At 33.5% G+C, this 16,240-nt stretch overlaps 1 protein-coding gene across 1 annotated transcript; it reads right to left on the reverse strand.

The window, feature by feature from the left end:
• Positions 1-1,554: 1,554 nt before the first annotated feature.
• Positions 1,555-3,863, reverse strand: LOC145162525 (HVA22-like protein a). Its single transcript, XM_079081644.1, has 5 exons — positions 3,754-3,863; positions 2,897-2,923; positions 2,382-2,504; positions 2,073-2,313; positions 1,555-1,728 (listed from the first exon to the last, which is right to left on the reverse strand). The coding sequence occupies exons 1-5, from the start codon at positions 3,807-3,809 to the stop codon at positions 1,663-1,665; spliced, it is 513 nt and encodes a 170-aa protein (XP_078937770.1). The 5' UTR covers positions 3,810-3,863; the 3' UTR covers positions 1,555-1,662.
• Between the last annotated feature and the right edge of the window lie 12,377 nt (positions 3,864-16,240).

The raw sequence follows: 16,240 nt of genomic DNA on the forward strand, positions 1-16,240 counted from the left end.
TTATTGTTTTAATATAAATTATTCACTAGGATTTTGGTTGCGTAATGAATTACGCTTTTGATGTGTTAGGTGTAGAGTAGTGATGATAGAAGAAGAGCATGAGAGAAGAACCAATAAGTCTATTTGGGAGTTCATTTTGAAACTAGGTTTTGAACCTTATTATATCCCTCGTATTGTTAAATGACTCAATAAGTATTGGAATGAAAAATGTTTTGAAAAAAAGTTTAAAAACTTCTTGTATCAAAAGAATTAACGTTTTCTTAAAACTAATATATCTTTCATTTGACCCCATACGAGGGGTGTTACAACTTCTCACATATCTTATTGAGGTAATGTATTTCCATCAATGCAACATACTTTATGTCTCAACATGCCTTAACTAGAAACAACATATATGTCTAATACTTCTTAATAGCATCCAAACCCCATGTCCACAAAACATGGGTATTACAAGCAAGATGTAAACAAAATCGATGAGGAACTTGAAAAAAAGTTTATTGTTAACGAATATCATATTCTTGATTGAATCATTTATAACAATACCTTTTTTATATATTACAGTGATACCAACGACCATCGTCTTCACTAGTGTATACACACATTTAGAAATAATAAAGAGCCTTTCTTGGATACAAAAGGGACAATTTACCAAGTCTAAGGTTTCATTACTAATGCTTGTTGTGTTTAAATAATATCATTATATGACATATGGTTAGAAGCAGCTTCCTTGTTGGAAGTAGGTTCATAATGAGATAAGAGTGGTGTAACAGTGAAAATCATGAAGATAAGAGGGAATGTGTCTTGCCTCGTCTAAGTATTTTGTATTTGATTGTAGAATACAACAATGATATGGTGAGGTAATGTATTGCATGTAGGTAGTGAGTTTATGGTAGACAGTTGAACATGATCCAAAAGAGTTGAGGAAAACAAATTTGAAAATGTGGACTCAAAAGTGTGGTGCTCGGGATGATAGGAGTCCAGTGGTACAATAGATATAATCAATTTTAAAATGGAAGATGGGGATTGTATTAGGAGATTTGAAAGAGATAAGAACACCGTGCCCATAAAAAGGTGACTTAGGCTATGTTTGGCGTACTAGTTGAAAAACTAATTGTTAAATAAAAGCTAGCTGATAGCTGAAAAGCTAGCTGATAAAAAATGATGTTTGGTAAAACTAGCTGAAAAAACTAGCTAAAATATATAAAATTACATAAAAAGGCATTTAAGAGAATGTGTTTCTATAATTAATTAAGGGGTATATTTGGAAAATTTTAAAAAAAACTTCTAAAAAGCTAGTCTAAGTAGCTTTTTAAAAAGCTAGCTTATAAGCTACTTTTTGGTTTGCCAAATACGACAAAATAAAAAAGTTCGAAAAATAAACTAGCTTATCAGCTAGCTGTGACGCGTCAAACACAGCCAACGGGAGATTCATATAAGTGTTTGGATAGTTTTTCTCAGAAAATTAAACCATCATCATGTGAGTTTGAATATCAACAAACGATAAAAAAAAATAAAAAATTCATAGGAAGTTAAAAACATTTATAATAACTTCATAACATTCAACTCAATAAGAAAGCTCAATTTAAGAAGACATCTAAGCTTTTGCGACATAAATTTCGCAATTGAGTTTTTTTTTACTAGATCGAAAACACAAGATAAAGCTCAATACCCATAATTATCATCAACAATAGTATAACCTCCCCTCCGTGATCTTGCTTCTCTATCAGCCTACAAATTAAAACCAGAAAGTTGTTATACTTCATGCGTAAGGACATGCATGTTGGAATAATCCAAGACTTTTTAGAGCGAAATATATTTGTTTTTTCTTTAATTTTGGGTATGACCAAATAAATGTCACGTGGGTCATATTTTCATGTTTTTTCGATGAGATTAGTGGTTAGTTGCTTTAAATACGTCCTTTCCATTTGAAGAACAATCGAGTAGAAAATTTGCCCCAACGTTTCTCCCGTTCTTTTTACTCCGTTCCAAAGTAGTGACAAGAGATTTTGGCCTTCTAAAATGTATCATGTATGTCAAGACAAGAACAGTGAATAATATAGATGTAAACTCACCCTACTTATAAGCCTTTGGAACTCTTCAGGTCCATTTTCTGCTATATATTTCTCTGCAGCGGTTAAAATATCATCCGGTTTACTGAAAATGCCTTTCTTTCGCGGTAAATACCATATTTTAACTTGTGGATTTCTGTAAAATGGTCTGATGAAATGCTTATAGACATAAGCAGCTCCATTGAAATAAGGAAGTACTAACCAACATGTGGCAAATAGCCTAGCATATGGCCATATTGGGAACCTGAATCATGAACAATCTTGTTAATATTAGGGGAAACATTTTAGTGAAAAATAAGGTTTAATAATTACCATTCAAGTGGCTTTGAGAATGTAAGTTCAAAGAGAGTGATTAATGAGTAAAGAACCCAATAAGTTAGCCATTGTTGATCATCTGTTTGAGACCTGGTCTCTATAGCTTTGATTGAAGCATATCTGGTCAAGAATAAAACACAACCCTTCAAAATCTAAATACAAAAAAAGACATGATTTTTGTGACAATATGACAAAAAGAAAAGAAATAACTAGATCAAGTTTCGCACATCCGTAAAATGAACTCTTAAAATAAAAATAAAAATAAAAATACTACAATTTAATGATCATAGAATGGATGACCTTTACATTTATTCATACAAAATCTGTTAAAATTGTTTATGCTTAAAATCTAGAAGTTTTGGTATTTTTGCAATAATCGTTTAGTGAATGATTTAACTCTGTCAAGAAAAATGTTGTTAAAAATATAAGAAAAAAATGCACTTAAACTACATAATTATTGAATCAACTACAAATCATGCAAATGGATTTTAAAGCAAAAAAGTTCCGCTTACAAAGGGTAAACAAGAGCAATCACTGGCCTGCAACACAAACAATAAACGAAGTAAAAAGATCAGTAAAAAAATAAAATGTAAAATGTAAATGTAAAGGAGCTAATATTTGAGTGCATAAACAAGTAATGATCAAGGTTTCTAGAATTCTAGGATATTAACTAATTTACCTCATATTCCTGAAATAACTTAAAGAACTCCTTCATCTAATTTGTTGTTTTTAAAGCATATGTTATAAAATTAAAACGAGTTAATGATAACATTAAAAAAATCAGTATATTACAATGCATGAAATTAAAATAAATACAACTAAATCTAGAGTGTGTATTTGGTACTTTCATCCCGTTGCACAACATACCTATATATTTACACAGGAATAATTTTTTTTTCATATGGCTATTACATGTTTAAAGTTTAATATTTAATATTGGAGATTAAAACAAAAATATGATTAAGCAAAAATAATAAAAGTTAAAAGTTAAATATAATAAATGAGTAAAAAATAAAAAATAACAGAATTACTTATACAAACAAAAAACTCAAGAAAAACAGATTAAAAATGGCTTTTAGTATTGATTAAAAAAAACAACTTACTCTAATTATAAAAAACATTGTAGTTGATTCTCAATATTTTACCTATCACATACCCCTTTTAAAAATATGAAATCTTTAGTTTCAACATGATATGATATGTTTGAGATTTGATATAAAACTTTCAAGAACCGTTGTAATTTACATAAATGAAGTTGTTTGGATTTTCAATTATAATATTTGTTTGAAGATGAATATAACAAAATTTTTCATTACTATTATAAATAATATAAATAGAAAAAATAAATAGAAAAACACAAAGAAATTACCCAATAAGGACATCGATATTCTTGGCCACCACAGAGAGAAAGTTTTGAGAACCCATATGCAATTTGTTTCAAGAAATCACTAACATGTGGTTTTTATATTGTGAAACAAAGAACCGTGAGGGTAAATAGTTACCATGTTATTAGAAAGTGATAACTCTATATATAATACTTTTTAAAGCATGATTGTAAACAAAACATCATTATTACAAAATTGGAATTTTTAAAATTTCTAGTACTTTTCATATTAGCATTTAAAATAAATAAAAAATATCCATATTTTCCTTGTCACTCGGGCATGAGTTAAAGACCCGGTAGGGTGAGCATCAATTATCCGTTTTTGAAACTGGATTCAACAACTTTGGAACCGGAACCGATATAACCAGTTAATATTTTGGTTCCTAAACTTTAGAACTGATAAAGACCGGTTCTGATTCTTGACATTTTGGAACTGCTATCTTAAAAGTATATATAAAATTAAATTTTAAATATTAAAATGTTAACTATAAGTATATTTCTAAATTTTAAACAAAGTATACAATACATTATGTTTCACATACATTTTATATGTCCATACAATATGAAACTTAAAAACATTTGTTGCAATATAAAACTTAAAAGCATTGTTTTGAGCTAGTGACTTACTTCGATGGCCACAGTTTAAAAGGAAAAGAACTTATTTTTTTTTTAAAATTAATTACATTTAGATCATGCCATCTCTGTTATAAATAGAGGTATTGAGAGATTCAAATTTTCATTTTTCAGTTCATTTGTCTTTTACAAAATATATACAATCGGTTAATGTTCCTAAATCTTAATGACAATATAACAATAACATCCAAAAAAAAAAACACTTAGAATCCGGATACCTGGAACCGAACCAATTTCAAGATCTTAAGAACCGATGCAATCGGTTCCGATTCTGGTTCCAACATTCCAAAACCGTTGGTTCTCATTTCGATTAGTCTTACTAATAGGTAACCAAGTCTTTTTATACAAAATAGGCAACCAAGTCCGCACATAAAAAATAGGTCTTCACATACAATTTGACATTTGGATCTTTAAAATGAATATAGCCATATTTTATATTATTATTATTATTATTATTATTATTATTATTAGAAAAAACATCATCAATGGTCCCTATGGTTTCCCAAAATCTGAAGTTTAGTCCCTATGGTTTAAAAACATTATAGATGGTCCCTGTGTTTTCAAAACTTTTGACGATTGGTCCTTATTGCTAACTCCGTTAAGTTTTGTCCGTTAACTGAATGACATTTTCGTCATTTCACTACCACATGAACCATTTATGATGTTTTCTCTTATTTTTTTTAAAAGAAAAAATAAACTCTCTCTCTGTCCCGCTCCACTTCCTTTCTTCCTTTGGATGCAACAATCTCTAACCAATCATGATCCCTAACCTTTGAAGCTTCATCTACCACCTAATCCTCCAAAAATGAAACCCACCTTCTTCGTCTTCTCCATCAAGGTTTGCTACCAGGCGCTAATCGCTGCTCCTTTTCCTCTCTATTACAACTGAAAGATCCAAAGAGGCCTTTCTTTGAATTAGCTTTAAGAAACTTGAAGATCGCCATGGATGATGAAGAAAAATGGTCAACGACTCGAGGTTAAGCAAGATAATCTCAAATAAAACTGTCGATGACTACAACCCTAAACACGACCATCGACGCACACTTACACCCATGCTTTATCACTAAAATTCGTACCTGCCACCATCACACCATCACTGGTTGATGGAGATAATGTAGGAAACTCAGGAGGTGAGTAAAAAGGGAGAGTCTATCAAGGAGGAAACGAGTAGTTGGCTGGGAAATGGTGAGGGAGCGGAGGAAAAGAAAAGAAGGAACAGGAAAGAGGTTCTTCATGACGATTGTGAACTGATTCTGAAATTGGAGTAGAAGAGAGGTGATCAACACCTTTGTTTTCCGGATGCAATCAATAAAAGCCCTATATAACCCATCTTCCAACTGGATTCATGGTTCATTTCTCAACCCAAGAAGAGATTTGTGTTGTCTGGGGGATCTTCATGATTACTAAACTCCAACTTCTCTAAGAGATCAACACAATTACCATTAGGAAGACTCCAATGGTAATACCAAATCAAATTCGCAACAAAATATTCCAAATGAAGCATAGCCAAATCAAAATCCTAGGCAAAACTGCAGCAGCATCAGCAGTCAAATTAGGAGAAGAATGAGTAAATTCGATAAAAAGAGGGAGGTAGAGTGGTGTTTACGGGGCAATGAGACTTGAGGGTGATCGATTTCAAGGGAATGCGGTCGGTAGGTGAGGGTTAGCAGTGGGTATTTGGGTTTGCTGGCTTGAGGGTTCTGATTGCTGCCATGGTGGCGAGCAAAACAGGGAGGTGGAGAATGGTGGTTTGAAAGTGATGTTGAACAGGGGCTGTGCTACTAGGTGGTTAAATAATTATATTTGATTTTTCTTTTTTTTAAAAGAAATATGATCCAACATCATAAATGGTCCCTGTGGTAGTGAAATGACGAAAATGTCATTCAATTAACGGACAAAACTTAACAGAGTTAGTAATAAGGACCAATCGTCAAAAGTTTTGAAAGCACCGGGACCAGCTATGATCTTTCTAAACCACGGGTACTAAACTTCAGATTTTAGGAAATCACAGGGACCCTTTATGATGTTTTTTCTTATTATTATTATTATTATTATTATTATTATTATTATTTTGTGATTTACCCTTCAAAATCAAATGTTAAAGAGTGCTCGGAGGAAATGTCAAAAGGTAACTGAAAAAGCCGAAAGTTTGCAGGTAAAAGTGCGTTTTAGTTGGAAATATGGAAGCAAATTTGAGATAAAAGAATCCTATGAGTCGCTAAAAAAGAGGCACCGAAAGAATTTAAGAAAAATTGACGTACACACAAGATGTAATATATTTATAATCGATCAGTTATTTTTCAATATATCTATAATATTACTTTATAGTATATTTCAATATTCCGAGAAATAACCGATTAAGAAAGTTCTTTCAGATTGGCTACGGTAACTTGTTATAACAAGTTTATAGATTTTTTTTTTCTCATTTTTTTCTATAATTTTTGATCAAAAATTTTGTTTTTAATTTTCATGAAATTGTTATTAATTTTATTTCTTTTATAAATAGACCAGATTCCATTTACCACTCATTTTTACATATCTTTATACACATTTGTTGCTATGCTTGTTTTTAAGATTTGTTTTATAACTTCAATTATTTTTTTTCTTTTTAAAACATCTCAAATAGATTTATAAAATACATTGATTTTTGTAAAAATAATGGGAACAAACACCACACCACCCATGTGTTATGGGAAGTGGAGGGGGTGAACCGTTAAGGTTAAGGTGAGATATATAACTATAATAGGTTACAACCCGCGGAAACCACGGATAAAAGATTTATAAAATTTTATTAAATTAATAAAATATAAGTTTTGTTTATATTTTTATATTGATTATTTAAAACTCATATATATTTATTTGATTTCCAATATACGTTATGTATGTGAAAACATTAAATATAATTATAATTTTAAAGAATATAATATAAATTTGAATAGAATGTAATAAAACACAATCAATAATAGAAAAACCACAATAGGAACTCATGTCAGCCGGCTAGGTGACAACCCGTAGATACCACGGTTGAAAAACAAAAACACTATTGATAATTTAAAAATGTAATGATTAATTAATGATTTGTAAAAAAAATTATTAATATACAAAGTTAAATATTTTGTCTGTAAGTTTATAATAATTAGGTCAAATTAATATGTAAATTGGTTTGAATGTATTGACGTTCTTTATATGTAGATATTTGATAAGATCATGATTTTTGTACAATACAATACAAAATTGAATAGAGTGAATAAAACAAACAAAATAAATCATAGGTTAAAAAAATATTGTTTATTATTAAAAATATATGTACATTGTTGTTTTGAGCAAATAACATAGATTATATTCCAAATAAATGAATAATTACTTCATTTTGGATTTCAATTTGAAAATGAAAATATTGATTATTTCCGTAAAAATCACAAAAATATCAAGCAAATGGACTCTTTCATTTCAAACTATAATTAACGAACTCCTTTCAAATTTCAATGGTGTTCAGACAATTTATATGCACAAACCTGTATTTTAATCACAATCAAAATTCCAGTATACTTCCATACTTCCATTTTAACTTGTACACCATTTTCTTCCCTTGCATGGCAACTTTCTCTGGATGAATCTACGTAATGAGGTGATTCTAAAAAGTCAATATAAATCACTTTTACAATAATATTAACCTGATGGGAACTATGGACTTATATTTTGGAGAATTCTTTCAATATACAACATCACATATTCTTCTTGTTGACAACCTTGTTTATCCCGTGAAACGGGACTCAATTGCAAATTTATGTCATTTCATTATTATCAATTTCATCATCATTAGTTCATGGATTATTTACTTCTACCCAACCTGTAACTGCTTTATTATTGGTTTCATCATCATTAGTATCTAGTATACGATCAACAATAAAGAAAGAACACCAGAGCAAGACATACCTTACTAAAGAGTACAGTGTGAACCCTTGATGTCAACATCTGATCCTTGTTGAATGAAGAGTCATTTCCATAGGTAGAGGAATTACAGTTCTTGCCATGTAGCTGTCATGAAACATGCAGATAATTAAAAAGATAACAATTGTAATACCTAATTGAGGAAGAGTGTATAAGTATTAAAAAGGAACATGGACCTGCAAGTGTAGAAACATGCTTTGATTTCTTTGGTATCACCCATGCTTGTGTTATTCACCTGTCAAAACTCTAAAACAAAATATAAGAATGAGATTCGAAAATAAACATTAGTTAGCTTGACTCAAAAGTAAAATTGCATCAAATGTCCGATTTGACTTTTAAAGTCTAACTTTTAAGCAAAAAGAACCGATAAAGCAACAAAAAATATATTCTTGTTTCTTTTCCTTGAATTCTCAAAGTTAGTTGCTCTTTGTTGGGGTTTGGTCTTTAGCTGTCTCCTAGACTGTGCTGATGATCAATATTGTCCACAAACTGATTGAATCAATTGCAAATTTTTAGTTTCCAAAATATATATTGATTTTACAAAAATTGGAATTTTTAATTCATTCATAATACATATTTATCATCTACGTGTCAAGAAGGAATAACGAATTCTTGCAAGAATCTGAGTATTTTTTCCTCACGTGTAATAAAACTTACTCTTCCTTTAACCTCCTTCTTTCTCGATAGGAAATATGTGAAGAATATGGAATGAGGGACTAAATAAATTGAAGAATCACCATCTCTTTCTTTCTACAACATTTGCGATTTCATGTAGGTGTGATCAAACAAAGTTATTGTAGAGAACAGAGATATAGGAATCTCCATTTATCTTCATGACTTTTGATTTGTCGTGCTGCCCAAATCCAAATACATAAAAAAAATTGATTCCAACTATAAAAAAATGAAGATACCCAATTGACAATTCACTTGAGAAAACCAACAACAAATTATCGGGAAGAAAAACATGATTTTAGTCGATATTTTGAGATTGAATCAAAAATGAAAAATTAAACATGGGAAATAAAAGGAAAGTGGGTTTCGTTTCTGGTGATTAGGCAGTGGCAAAAGAATTTGTCCTTAAATGGTTGAAGAAGAAGAGGCTGAGATCGTGGGGAGCAGAGAAGCGGCTCCAACTCTAAGAAGTGAATTAGGGTTTATGTATGATGTATGATATCTCTGATTTCCTAAATCATATATGTAAACGAAGGGCAACTTGGTAAAATCACATTGGTCGAAATCTGCAAGGAGAGGAATGACACGTGGATTAAGGTTTCTTTTATTAAGAAGGAAGATATCATATGTTCCATATGATTTTTTCTATGGAAAGTGGATGGGGTTTTCTATGGGAAGTGGATGGGGTGAACCGGTTAAGATGGGGTATATAACTATATATAATACCCTCTATATGATTTTTTGTAAGATCATCTGTTATGTTATATTTCATATCATTTTTTACTAGGAAATGATCATCATATGTGTGCATATACCACACAGTAACGTAGTGATGTTTTGTTTTAGGATAGACCAAATAATTTATAAAATATAAATCAGTGGCAAAATTTTTCAAACGATAAAAAAATATAACTATATATCTATTCTAAACTAAATTGTTTATTTAAGTTGCACATGATATTGTCTTATATCATCAAAATAATCTAAAATGAAGTCTAATCTACATATACAACAATGTATTCTCTTATATTAAATTTCAAATTTTAAATGAGATATGTCATATCACAATTTTAATTCCTTTTTTTATTTAACATAAATATATATTGTACATATCATATATATGTAATGTCAAATTTGTATGGGTATGTCAAAACCTACTCTTGCACCTATATGGTTACGCCCCTGATACCACATTATGTTTTTATTGGTTAATGTTTTTTGAATCCTTCTCTCTTCTGTACCGGCGGTGACATGCGTCGAGCAGTCCACGAGACGTTGTTATAGGGTGGTGTTTTTATGGGCTCTATAGGGTGGTGTTTCTATAACTACAATTACAAGTATAACCTTGAACTAAACATCAAAGGGTGCTTTCCAAAGCCACTGCCGAACTTTGATTCAAATCAAACGTTGGCCCTAAGATAAGTGATCAGCTATTCCTTCATTCTACAAGATATCATATGAACAGAGTTATGGATTAAATGATCAACCTCGTGCTCATTTGTTTGTTTCTCAGTCTCCGATTTTATGATCAAATTCAGACTACAAAATCGAACCATCAATTTAGTCCGGACCAGACGCCTAGTTTTCATAGATCAACTCAAATAACCGAGGGGCCCAAAGATATCGCTTTTCCTATTAAGGAATAAGGAATAAATAAACTTTGACTACATAATTGTAACCTTTACTCATAAAATTGCACATGACGCTAAGTTTTATAACATCAAGTTACTGATGCGTTTACGTAATACCAATGTATAACCGACTTGCAATTTACAACTTATGTATCTCCGTTTGAAGAACAGTAGATGTTATCGTCTTAGAATTACTTGTGATTGAATCCATGAAGTAATCTCTGAGCGTGAGTTTATTCAATACTCAAAATCTCCATTTTCTAAGTACTCATGAATATTGAAAAAATCTGTATGCAATGTCCAATCCCTATGGACAATCTACAAACAATTAATGACAGTCTTAGTTCACAAATTACTTCCAAAAGTATGAACGAATGTGGAATTTTGAAGAATATTTAAATTACTCAGGGAAGTAAACATGCAAAGTGAAATACAATAATAAACTAATTAACTATGGTATCATACCCATTGAATATAAATAAATCCCTACTATCTAATCACCATAACAATTAAGAATTTACCTATTGTATATTGTTTCGAGTAATCAACTAACCACTTGAATTAAATAACATCAGTCATGCCATGTTATAAAGATGCATATTATGCCTCTCGATGGTCCTTCATTTGTGAACATATAGACTGGACATTACTCCAATGATGCTCATTTCATAATTCCAAATTCTTATCATTATCTAAGATGTAGTGGAATTTCGTATTTACATGCATTCACCTTCTGTGATGTCAAGGTTTTAAAGTCATAGAGACCGAACCTTCGATATCACAAAATCTTCTACTGGAACTTGTTACTCGAAACAATTCCATGGTTATGAAGTTTCAAATTCAAGACACGCTCCTTGAACACTTCTCTTGCATTAAAGTTTTCAACTCACATGTAGATTCTACAAACATTTATGTAACATCTTAATTCAGGTAATTTACATATTTAACCCCTGGCATGAAAATTGTTTGCAAAGTCGGTCCCTTTAGCCTTTAATGAAAAGCGTAGGTTTATATGGTATGTTGGGCATACACTTGGTATGTTGGGCGTACGTGGTCAGGGGTCAAACCCTAATTTTTAGGGTTTGGACCCTATTTAAACATCCTTAAATCCCAAGACCCCCTTCATTCATCAGCCTCCATCCCTATTTTCATCCTAAGCAAACCCTAATCCCTTATGTGTGTATTCTTAGCTTGAAAGTGTGCTTTGTGGTGACCTTGAAGGAAGGAGAAGGAGAAGAAACCATCTTAGAAGATTAAAGCACTTTGGATCCAGAAGTATCTTGCCTTCAAGCTTCATTTAAAGGTATAAAGCTCTCAACTTGTTAGTTATTCATTTAGATGTAACACCCATATTCTAGAACAAATTGGTTTAGGGCTTAAAGGGATCAAAGGCTTTGTTTTTAGGTAAAACTAGGTGTCAAGACGTGACCATAGAGAGGTCACGATGTGACAAGAGATTAATTGAGAAAGCTAATTTAGACTGAGCTCACGACGTGAGCAATAGGTGCTCACGACGTGATATAGGCTGCAGCCAAGCCTATGATCTTTTAGGGTTTCCTTCGTATTTAATCCACATAAACTTTATTTTGGGGTTCCTCAACAACCTCCTTCGCCCCTAAGCACATAAAAACCCTAGACCTAGCCCCTCCTTGTGATTCTTGAGCTCTTGGTGGAGTTTTGAAGGATTGAAGAAGAAGAGAACACCATTGGAGCATAGATTCAACTTGAAAGTTCCATTTGCAACCTCTAGCAACATCTTTGGACCATTGTGACTTATCAAGATTCAAGATTTTTTTTCCTTGTTGCTAGATATAAGGTTTTATGCATGTTTATCCCTGACTATAAGAGTTAGAGTGTTGGGACTCCATAAAGTAAGCAACTTTATGGGTCCTTAGAGTCCCTTGGTGATTATATGTAATGGATCTGAAGTTTAGATGATGTTTGAGTTCATACTTGATAATTTTATCCCCTTACGGTGTTAGGAAGCCTTCTGGAAAAGATGGATTGGTGGCTTAATATTAAGAAGTTTATGTACCAAAATTTCATTCATACTGATCTCACGACATGGGGCTTTGCATGTCACATCGTGAGGATCATGAGCCTCCTCTATTTTGTCCCTTAGTGGCTCACGACGTGAGCCATAGTTGGTCATGTCGTGAGGGGTTGTTTGACTGTTGACTTTCGTTGACCGTTGTCCGTTGACTTTTTTACCCCGTTTGACTTTGGGTCAAACTTGGAGGTTTTAGGTTGTTGATTAAGATTCTTCCATGATTTGGTGATAGAGAACTCATGGGAGAAATCAGTGGAGAAGGGACACGTGTTGCAGTGTTATGGGTTATTCGTTTCTGATGAGTTTTCCTAACTGTATTCGTGGGTCGAAGGCACCAAGGCCGGCCTGCTGAATTTTGTATCCTGGTATATAGGATGTTGCTATATTGTAGTAATCTGTTAGATCTCTATCCTAGTATATATAATGTTTCTATGATATAGTGATATGTTAGATATGTATCCTGGTATATAGGATGTTTCTAGGATGTAGTGATCTGTTAGATCTGTATCCTATTATATAGGATGTTGCTATGCGGTAGTGATTTGTAGATCTGTATGACTATATGTACTTGTTGGTTATTGATTATTATGGTATATGTTGATGTGATATGGTCAGTTGGGTTGAGGCGGTCCTGCTTTGTGCTGAAGGCCAGGATACCCAGGGCGGTCCAGATAGACTGAAGGCCTGCGAAGCGGTCCAGTCAGGCCGAAGGCCCAAAGAGCGGTCCGGATAGGATGTAGGCCCGGTGCAGCGGTCCAGTCATGTTGAAGGCTCTAAGAGCATTCTGGATAGTCTGTAGGCCCGATGTGGCAGTCCAGTCAGGTTGAAGGCTCATGTATGCATGTTGTTATTTATGGTATGGTTGTGTGTGATACCTTGGGGGAAATCACTATGCTTTGGCTTACAGTTTCAGGTACTTCAGATGTTCGGGGGAAAGAAAAGGCGTGATCATGCACATCCTTCAGATTTTTTTGTTATTGAACTTTGGGATACCATGACTTATGATTATAACTTTTGGAACAATGTTTTGTAAACAATTATGGTCTTTGGAATGGTTTTGTTGATTGGCAAATGAAAAACTTTTACCCTGATTTTTGGGATGTTTCATTAGATCTTGTTAGAGGTGGAGTTTTGTGCTTATTAGTCCCATAGCCTTGGTCCTTTTGAGTATGAGCTACTCTAGACCAAATAACTTGTCCTTCTGGACGTTTAGGGTGTCTAGAGTGATAAAAATGGAATCTTAATTGTCCTTATCTCTCCATGCATGCTATTTAGTGGTTTAGAATTTGTGTTAAGTTAGGGTTTTGGTATTGGACACTTAATAGCTATGCAAGATCATAAAGTTGGAAACTTTATGATTAGAACGCCATTTGATGACTAGATCTGGGTTTTGGACGAAGTGTGAAAATGAATTAAGCACTTATTAAAAATGAAAGCTGGTAGATGCGTATGACGTACTTGATGGTATGCAGCGCATATGTGGTCAACTCCCCATAATCTGGTCAAATGCATTTTACGTCACGCGTACAAGCTGAGTACGATGGGCGTACTCAGCTAATTTGACTCGGTTGACCCCTTTGACTTTTGACTTTAACCAGAATTCTGACTAAGTTTGACACATGGGTATTTTGAGTTGTGGATTGAGCTTTGGTCACTGGTTATTGTTAAGGTGATCAGTAGAGTTCGTATTCAGAGCAACATATTGTTTAGGTATTTCGTTAGTCTATGAGGTGAGTTTTCCTCACTGTACTTGTGGGTCGAAGGCACTAATGCCAACCCACTAGATTATGTATCCTGGTATATTGGATGATGTTATGCTGGTTATATGCTAGACGAGTAGATTTGTATGATTACCTAAGTTCACCAAGTATGTGTTAGAATGGTAGATCTGTATGATTATATATGTTGTTGGTTATTGATTGTTATTATATATGTCGACATGTTATGGTTTGTTGGGTTGAGGCGGTCCAACTTTGGGCTGAAGGCCAAGACACCTAGGGTAGTCTGGATAAACTGAAGACCCATTGAGGCGGTCCAGTCAGGCCGAAGGCCCGAAAAGCGGTCCAAATAGACTATAGGCCCATTGAGGCGGTCCAGTCATGCTGAAGGATCTGAGAGTGGTCCAGATAGGCTGCAGGCCCTGAGAGGCGGTCCATTCAGGCTGAAGGCTCATGTATGCATGCTATTATCTGTATGGTTATGTGTGTGTGTGTGGTACTTAGGGGAACTCACTAAGCTTTGGCTTATAGTTTCATTTTATTGTTTCAGGTACTTCAGATGATCGAGTGAAGCAAAGGTGTGATCGTGGACATCCTTCTGATTTTATGATATTGGATTTTGGGATACTTCAATTATGATTATTACTTTTGAAACAATGTTTTGTAAACAATTATGGTCTTTGGATTGGTTTTGAAAAATGAAAATTTTACTCTGATATTTGTGTCATAAGTTGGTATTAGAGCCCTGGTTTGAGAGAATTGGATGAACATTTGTGTGAATCCATAATCAAAATAAGGATTTGTAAAACTTTTCAAAAGTAACTAAGGAAGGACGAGATGTGTAAGATCAGCCGGAGCAAGCAAGTTTACCCCAAGTTACCCATACTGTTATTTGTTATTGATGATTATGATAGACTTACATGCCAATGGTAGGCTAGGGATCTTCCGGAATTGCATGATAGAATTGCCTGATGTCTGACACCTGATAGCCTAGGGTGACTTCTTGTATGTTATAAGAAATTGACATTATGTAACTAAGATTCTAGCCTGAGAATATTTAATTTAGCCTTATTTCATGTTCCTTGTTTGGTTGTGGGCTTAGGGTAGAATCAAGTATTCGACTCTCTATGGGATCCAATGTTATGTATGATCAGCATGCACGAGCGGTTATAGGGTTGGTAGAAGTTTCATGAGTGAGTATGTGGGTGTAGTAGGCCAGTTGAGGAAGGATTAGCCACTCTCGAGAGGGTGAGGACAGGATGTATGTGTATCCTAGTTGTGGGTTTGTTTGCGAGCAATTTGTGATGATCCATTGAGACACATACGGGTAGGTGTTGAAGGTAGTATGGGCCCATACTACTGGAAGCATAGGACCCGTACGTGTTGCAAGGAATTCACAAACCCTGAGGGTTAGTCTTGTCATTTTGGTTATAGCAGTATAAATTGTGGCCTTTCTAATGTATGTATTGGTTTATTTTCAGTATGGTGATGACGAGAGGTTTCGGTTCGGGAGCTGGTGTTCAGGATAGGCCAGGATTGACAAATGATGACATTCGCGAGTTGATAGCTACTAAGGTAGCTGTTGTTGTCCCGAGTTCTATTCCGGAGTTGTTTGGGTCTATCAATACTGCTATGATTGAGCTATTTTATGATTGCTATGCTACACTGACCGAGGTTGCTGCTGCTGCTGCAACTACCTCGACTATTGTTGCTGCGGGGGTTCGAGGGTAGAGATCATTCTAGTATCGGGACTTTGACAACACGAAGCCCCAAGAGTTCGATGGGTTCAAGGACCCAATTGTGGCGATAAAATGGTT

This window comes from Lactuca virosa, chromosome 3, assembly GCF_052849685.1.
Source record: "Lactuca virosa cultivar CGN04683 chromosome 3, Lactuca_virosa_CGN04683_v6, whole genome shotgun sequence".
NCBI lineage: Eukaryota > Viridiplantae > Streptophyta > Magnoliopsida > Asterales > Asteraceae > Lactuca > Lactuca virosa.